The sequence below is a fragment of the Chanodichthys erythropterus genome, chromosome 10 (genome assembly GCF_024489055.1).
Source record: "Chanodichthys erythropterus isolate Z2021 chromosome 10, ASM2448905v1, whole genome shotgun sequence".
NCBI classification, from domain to species: Eukaryota; Metazoa; Chordata; class Actinopteri; order Cypriniformes; family Xenocyprididae; genus Chanodichthys; species Chanodichthys erythropterus.
Genome location: NC_090230.1, coordinates 38,536,376 through 38,544,679, shown reverse-complemented (window position 1 = coordinate 38,544,679; position 8,304 = coordinate 38,536,376). Strand labels below are relative to the sequence as shown.

Genomic DNA, 8,304 nt, shown 5'->3' with positions numbered 1-8,304 from the left:
CTTAAATGTCTTAATTGAAAAGGCTTAATCCGGGCTTAATCTAAGCCCTGTCTGTGAAACGGGACAAAGTACTGTATATTTGTGTCATATAACGCTTAATTAGGCCTATTCAGGGTTCCCACTCTTTTTCAGCGATCATTTTCCAGGACATTTTCAATTTTACCACAACGGGAATAAAAGACTGGAATCACGTACTAAAGTAGCCTAATATATTGCTCTCTAAGTCTGTAAAAGGAATAGCTACAGTTTATTGCCATGACTCAACTATAAAATCAGTTTTTAATGTGAGCTCTTAATAATACATTATGACTATGGAAGCTTGTTTCCGATAAAGAAAAAAAACACTTTATCTCACAATTCTGACTTTTTCTCACAAGTATTGCAAGTTTACATATCACAATTCTAAGAAAAGAATTAAGAATTGCAAGACCAACTCCAGAAAAATGTCAGTATTGTGAGGAAAAAGGTCAGAATTACATGATATAAAAACTTTTAAAATTCTTAAAAAAAACTTAATCATACACTATGACAAATTGTTCTCGTTGCCAGAGTCAATCATTGGAACTATTTTTTTAATGTTTTGTTTTACTATTTGAAAATAAAAATATAAGTCAAAGACAAAGTCCGTGAACAACAAAGAAATCCATAACGCATAATAAAATATGTGGCTGGTCTAATAGTCTGCATTTACACTTAATGCACACATCTATTTTTTATTTTATTTTTTTTTTTTTTGGCAGTAGGTTTTGGAAGATCATTATGTCTGCAAGACGGACTTTTCAGGATAAGAGATGGACTAAAAATGAACTCCCACACCTTACTGCCAGATAAATTCGTTTTGAAGATAAATTCTTCAAACAGTGGTACAAGAGTATATGGTGCTGGTGCTTCAAGAGTCACTCTCAATCTGTATGTCTATAAAGCCTATAAAATATTTTTTTTTTTTTTTTTTTTAAGGATTCTTTAGCTAACCTAAGTCTCTGAGATCCTGACACCTTGCACTTCTGAAGACTCCAGGTAGGTTTCAGTTCTGGAAAATGGTGGCGCTGGAGACTAAAGGGTTCCTGATGGTTTCACACTTAATTCTTTACCTTAATTCTTTTGCAGTTAATGTGTTTTTTTTCTTTTCCACTTGTTTTTGTCTGTCCCAATGAGCATTTTGCTGTCCATTGGTCATGTCTTAACTGCAATTCCTAGTATTGCATTAGTATTGCATCATTCTCATGGGCATTTATTATCTTTTGACCTTTCAATCGGAGTTAAATGTCTTTTTGGCTCATTTTATCTGTAAATGAAAACATACCTTATAATTCTGCACACCTGATAAACACCTAATAGGCCAGTGATAAACTCTTTGTTCTCGACTAAAGAAAAATCCAAGAACTTTTTAAGAAAGATTTTCCAGGACATTTGACATTTTCTCTCATTTTCCATGTGTTTTCCAGGACTGGAAAATTTGTCATCCATTTTCCAGGTTTTCCAGGGTGAGTGGAAACCCTGCTATTGCAGGTTTGCATAATAATCTAAGTTTGTATTTCACTGTTTTTATTCATTGTAAGGAATACTGAATCTGTTTTTGTGAAATTGAGATGAATAAACGCATGCTCACATTAGAACTACAATAACCATCATGTTTGCACGCCTCTGCGCTTACTCCTGATTTCTCTGGGGCAGAATGGTGTCAGTCAATAAATGGGAAAACAAAGTAACTTGCATTACTTATTTGAAAAAGTAACTCGAAATTTTGTTGTAAATTTAAAAGTAATGTGTTACTTTTAATGTGTTACTGTTATGTATTTATACATACACACATACATACATATTTGTATACATAAAACAAACACATCAAACTAATTATATGTATGTACACACACACACAAAAAATTATGAACTACACATCAAGTTATACTGTACATCCACTACAAGCTTTTCTATCTTATGTAGATGTCAGCTGGTCACATTTCTTAATTATATCTGTGCCAGCACTTTCTCTATCTGGGTCTTGCCAAAGTTCAAGGTCAACTTATCCCCATTCAAAGGCACCAAAAACTCATACCACATCTTTGATGATGGTTAGTAATGTTGTCATGTAAAGTAATGTTTTCATTTTTTTTTCTACAGTTTATGAGATATACATATCTAAAACCTACTCAGTGTCTGTGTTTTTATTTGTCTGCGTCTGAGTTTTACTCACATTTCATGGCCTGTACGTGGTTGTACGGATCTTGCAGCAGAAGGCGTGTCTGGGAAGGGAGTAGCTGAATTTGCCTTGGGGAGCTCATAAACCCCAGCATTTCTCATAGGTGACTGTACCATGTGACTCCTAAACGAGGTGCTTTAAAGAGAGGCCCGACCTGTTGAGAGGCATCACAGGTAATCACAGGTCTTCAGAGGAGTGTGAGAAAGCACCATCCAGACTCTTCTACAAGAGATCGATGACACTGGAAACAGTCTGCAGGTTCTCCATGGCGAGCAGAGGAAGCTTCACCAGCTCCGAGTTCTCCGAAGAGGAACTGGATGGGAGTCTTCAAGGGTCAGACGAGCTGGACAGCAGCGATGGCAGCAGCCTGACAGGCTGTTACCCCAACAGCACCCTAAGCGAGCCGGAGGAGAGACAGAGCAAGAAACGCTGCAGACCGGTGCGCTCCAAAGCACGCAGAGTGGCGGCCAACGTGAGAGAGAGGAAACGCATCATGGATTATAACCAGGCCTTCAACGCGCTCCGGGTGGCTTTGCATCACGACCTGAGCGGAAAACGGCTGTCGAAGATCGCCACGCTCCAGAGAGCCATCAATCGAATCTCTGCTTTGTCCGTTTTCCTCACCAACAACCCACCTGCAACTACAGGGAAGCCCTGCAGCCACCTTGAGTGTCACGGTCAGCCTGGCGGCTTGTGGCCGGAGGCGGAGCCGTCGCCTCCTGTCCGCCTTGAATCCCAGAACTTCCTCTCCTGGCATCAGCCACTCACCCACCATATACAAAACCCCTTGCACAGACTGTCCTCCGAGCAACACGTTTTTACAGGCCCTGCTTGTCCGCCGTCCCCTCACTACCCATGTTTCTCACCCGACGCCCAACTTTACACACCTAGCAGTGTGGCAAACCCACCCAGGTACGGACGGATAGGTGACGTCGGGACGTATCAGCCAGGAGTTTGGGGGTCTTGTGGCGCAAATCATATAGACAATTATGGGGAAACACTCCAGACGCTACCTCTGCCCTGGCACATGGGATACCTACAGGATGCTGGGCCTCAGCACTGCCACAACACACTGTGATACACACTCATGCACCAGCACAAGAACTCTTAAGACTATCCGAGGGCAAAACTGAGAGCGAAAACTGGGATCATCACTGCCAACACCTGTAAACGGATGCATTTCTGTGGTTACTGTTTGGAAACACTGTACATATTTAAATATAATTAATTAATGTTAACTGCATTAAGAGAAAATTATATATATAATGAAAAATGAATTTTGTAATTACTGCAAAAGTACTGCATTAGTAAACAGAACACAGAAAAGTTTGTAAAAAAAAAAAAAAAACCTGTTAATTGAAACATTTGCATTTCACTTTTGTAATAAAATGTGCAAAATAGTAACACACTGACTTTTTCATATTGAGGTCAAGCATTTAGAATATTTCTGTTTACATGCATAGCAGTTATGTGTGTTTGTGTGCATGCAGAGACAAAGTGTCTGTTCCCTTCTACTGGAAAAATGAAGCTTTGATCTTGAACAAACTGCTCATTCCTTTCATAACAGGATGTAAAGACATTCTGATGTAGCAAAAGTCAGCAGAAATCCCATTCATGTCTCTGTCTGAATGAGTATGTGCAGATTAACATAGCTAGCATTTTTTAGTAACTATTAAGCAAAGAATTTAAACTTAATTCAGAAAGATTTGCATCGCATTACTTCTGATATCAAATTTAGATTTGACATTTATTTATTTAGCAAAGACACACGCACACGCACACGCACACGCACACGCACACGCACACGCACACACACACACACACACACACACACACACACACACACAAATTATATTTTAGAATGTGTTTTAGAATATATTTAGAGGACCTCAACATGCTGAACCTGTTATATTCTTGAGTTCTTTTCAACTTAGCAGGGTTTTTTCCCCTATTTATATCCACATATAAGTATATAATTATAATTATTTAACATAGAGCAATTTATTACTATTACTTATTGTTATTTGCAAAGTATTTCTGTAACACATTAGGTATGATATTATATGTAGGTTATTTATCAATGAATGTTTTAACAACGCCATTTTTCAGTTCTGTTTTTAGGCTTTGTAGGTAATTCTGGGGCAGTCATGGACTGTCCGTTATTAACTATTAAATAAAATAAAAAAATAAAAAGAACTGTAATTAAGGTAAATGTTCATGGAGTATGTTTGGAAAGATCATTCCACCAGTGAGCAACAGTGAAGGTAAAGGTTTGAATATGATTTTTGAAATATGAGTGGAACCCTCAGGTGAGGTCCATCCTCAGAGTAGATGAATCTAAACATTCTTTAATATTAGAGCATTAGCATGTGCTTGAGGACAGATTTATGACCTCACAGGAAGGAAGTGCAAGCTCTACCCATAGAGAGAGAGAGCGAGAGAGAGAAAATCCCCCTTGGTCTCTTTCCGGCAGCCCCGTGGCGACTGATCATGCATTGGGACTTTCATAGGGAGACCTGCAGGTGTGTCCGATTTGAGCTACACAAACAGGGTTGAGGGTGAGAGAGAAAAAAAGGGGCGGGATTTATTGTCTTCCTCTGATTTCATTTACAGACATGAATCATGGAAATCCCTGACTCACATCGAGTGTGCTGAGTGTCGTTGACAATGAATGTGTTGAGTGATGGTGACAACATGTCTGTCGTCCTGCCTGCTGTGGCAGTGGGCCAGTCAGGCTTCATTTGAACACATCAGCAGGTTTATGTTGTTTTCTGCAGTGAGCAAATCTTTCCCGTCAATCCGGACATTGCTCAATGCATTTGTCATATCTGTCAGATGAAGATCTGTAAACAGTTTAAATAGCAGCAGCTTAAATAATCAGTTGTGCAATGGAAGCATTTGGACACTAGATGGCAGCACATTATTTGTGCAATCTGGACAATAGCAGGACTTCAACATAGAATGAAATGGCATCCTTATTATTTGCCACACAAACACCATCTGAGGAATTTGTTTCCTTGGCCCCAGATAGAAAACAAACAATAAAAATTCCACGTTCAATACAGGTTAAGCTCAAACAACAGCACTTAATGATGCATAATGTTGATTACCTGACTTACAAACTGACTTACAAAAAAACTGAGTGAAGCACAACAGTGCTTAGTGAATAGACCACTACATAATGATTGAATCATCAGATCAATTTTTCTTTTCATAACTTTTGCTATAACAAAAGTGCTTCAGAAACACACATTCACAGCAGCCAGAGAAACATGAAAGTTAAGATGTCAAGGGTCAAGGGCCCAACTAAAGCAAACACTTACCTCCATAATGGTGACTTCAAACTTTATTATTTCCAATAAAACAGTGCTAAGGCTTCCTGGAGGCTAAGTGAGTGCTGCCCGTACAGGGCCAGTGCTAAGGGGCCAACGTTTTGCCAATGAGCAAATTCTCAGGGACCTTGAGAGTGGGCCCGTAAAGGCCAGTGCAGGCTTGTTTGTAGGGTACTAACTTGAACCTAACAGTCTACTGATGAGAGTTAGTTGACATGCAGTTGCAAAGTTACTTATAGTTAGTAGAATGTCTAAAGCAGGGATGGACAACTCCAGTCCTGGAGGGCCACTGCCCAGCAGAGTTTAGCTCCAACCCTAATCAAACACACCTGAACCAGCTAATCAAGGTCTTTAGGATTAGTAGAAAGTTATAAGCAAGTGAGTTTTTATCAGGGATGGAGATAAACTCTGCAGGACACTGGCCCTCCAGGACCGGAGTTGCCCATCCCTGGTCTAAAGTGTACTATCGAAATAAATTGTATCCAAAAAAATAAATAGCAAAAATAATAGCAATCATTCACAATACAACCAGGAAGGGTCAGAAGGGTCAATTCTGATATCATATTGACTTTAAGGGCTTTCTGGTGGAGCTCAGACAGAAGAATGAGCTTATGAGCATTTGTAATGCAGAGATTTGAATGCAGTGAGTCATCTATGGCACAATAAAACCTCTCACACATAAACTTCAAACCCACGCTGATCTGCCGGGCCAGGTCGTGCCGGTCCGCACCGCCCCCATGACGTCTGCGGTGGGTACTGTTGACAGGAGAATGTGCAGAGGAGCACATGCCAAGACACTGAGCACATGAGAGAAAGAGAGGGCAGATGACTCACCTGCAGCCTCTCTACTGTTTGCTAATGACGGATAACACGTTCACACATACAGGCGAAAGCTACTGGAGGTTAAAGTGTGATAGCAGAGTTTATGTCTATGACAATTTGGACAGGGGTTTTGGCACTTTCATGCACACAGATTTGGTTTCGGACCAGAGTAGAGGCATGTAATTAAAAAACAATGCTCTGTGACAGTGTCTGTGATCCACCAGTGTTGGCACATAGCGTGCTGTTCATTTGGATATTAATGTCATATGCTGTGATATACCTCTGTGTAGTCAACTATCATCCACATTCACCAGCAGGTGGTAACAGAACACCACAGCTGAAAGAGTCACTTTCAAAACACCTACCTACTGCGAACAACAGTGCTGTATTGTGTTCAACACTGTAAAGCCTGACATATGAAATAATAGTCAGAAAAATCATTAAAAAAAAAAAAAGAAAAAAAAGTGGAACAGTTTGATTTTGGGGGGCAAAACATACTGCAATGCAATACAAGGATGACTGATGAAAGATGCACAAATAAATGTTTCTCAAAAGCCTGATTGCTTCAGTCCAGTAAGTGTTAAAGGTGCTCTAAGCGATCCTGGGTGGAGTAACTTCCTGTTGACGTTCGAAGTGTTGTCAAACAAAACAGAGGCTAGCTAGACCCTCCCTCCTCCTCCTCCTCCCCCTCCCCTCCGTGCTTCCTGAAGCAGTCATGAACACGCATTTAAAATCATTCTCGTCGGTTATTGGCTGGAGCATGTTTATTATGTTTCATGGTCCAGGCTGCACCAGATTTTGTTGCCATTTTTGGAGCTTGTGGCGACTACAGAGACCGTGTTTTTTTACAGTCTGTTCAGGGGACAGGCACCTAGCGGATAGTGAGGAGATGTTTGCTGTATGTGACAAAAATGTTTTGGCCTAAAAACGTGTGACATCGCTTAGAGCACCTTTAATTTTAAAATATTAGTTTAACACTTTTATCGCCTTATACAATGATTCTGTTAAGAGTTGCTAACTTAAAAAATACTACATCATCTGCTTACCTATGAACATTTGCATCTTTACATACTCCAGGAAAAGCATTCATATTAAGTGAAAATAAAATTGGTACCAAGATGGAGCCTTGTGGAAAGGTAAGAAGAATCAGTAAAGATTTCACTATACAAAGTCACGTACCACGGCCTAAAGGTGGACATTTTATAATTATCAGAGGTGTAAAGTACTTGCAATTAAATGTAAATGTAATTAGTTACAGTACTTAAGTATCTTTTTGGCTACTTTGTAGTTGTACTGAGTTTCAAAGATATTGGCAACTTTTACTCTCTACTTGACTACATTTTTGAGCAAGTAAATGTACTTTTTACTCCACTACATTTGTGATGAGTAATGCAATTACAAATTACATTTTTCATGGCAGCTAACTTTTTCTGCAGCAGTTTATTTCTGCTATAAAGAAGCGATATTGCCATCTAAGGGCACTGAAGGTACTATATCTTGTGCGTTTTGCCTTCACTCCCCCAAAACTTGTCAACAAGGCTACTTTACGTGAATGTGAGTGCATTAGCAGGTAGTTGCTGATCGCAGATGTTTTATTTATTTGATGAGGAAATGACTGCAGCTATGATGAGGCTCAAACCAGTACATAAAGTAGACTTTGACTTCTTTTTATTTTACTTAACATTGTTTTATTTATCCGCTATATTGACAAGACCGTTTTGAAGGATATTGGTTTACTTATGGCCTTTGTGTGCACTTGAGCTCAACTGAGACTTGAGAGTTTGTAGACATTTAAAAGGTTGTTGTGTCGACCTTGATTTATTGTAACATTGAGGTGTTTTATTTTGATTTTAGAAAATAAACTTGATTTCTCATCTTACAAATCAATTGTTTCTTAATTTCACTGGCATGTCTCTCAGGACTGGTGCATCTCTGAGCCTACATTCAGTA

The 8,304-nt window shown here is 39.4% G+C and overlaps 1 protein-coding gene across 1 annotated transcript; it reads left to right on the top strand.

Moving 5' to 3' along the window:
* Nucleotides 1-2,435: 2,435 nt before the first annotated feature.
* On the top strand, nt 2,436-3,278 carry bhlha9 (basic helix-loop-helix family, member a9). The gene has a single exon (XM_067395744.1). The coding sequence runs from the start codon at nt 2,436-2,438 to the stop codon at nt 3,276-3,278; it is 843 nt and encodes a 280-aa protein (XP_067251845.1).
* Nucleotides 3,279-8,304: the final 5,026 nt, after the last annotated feature.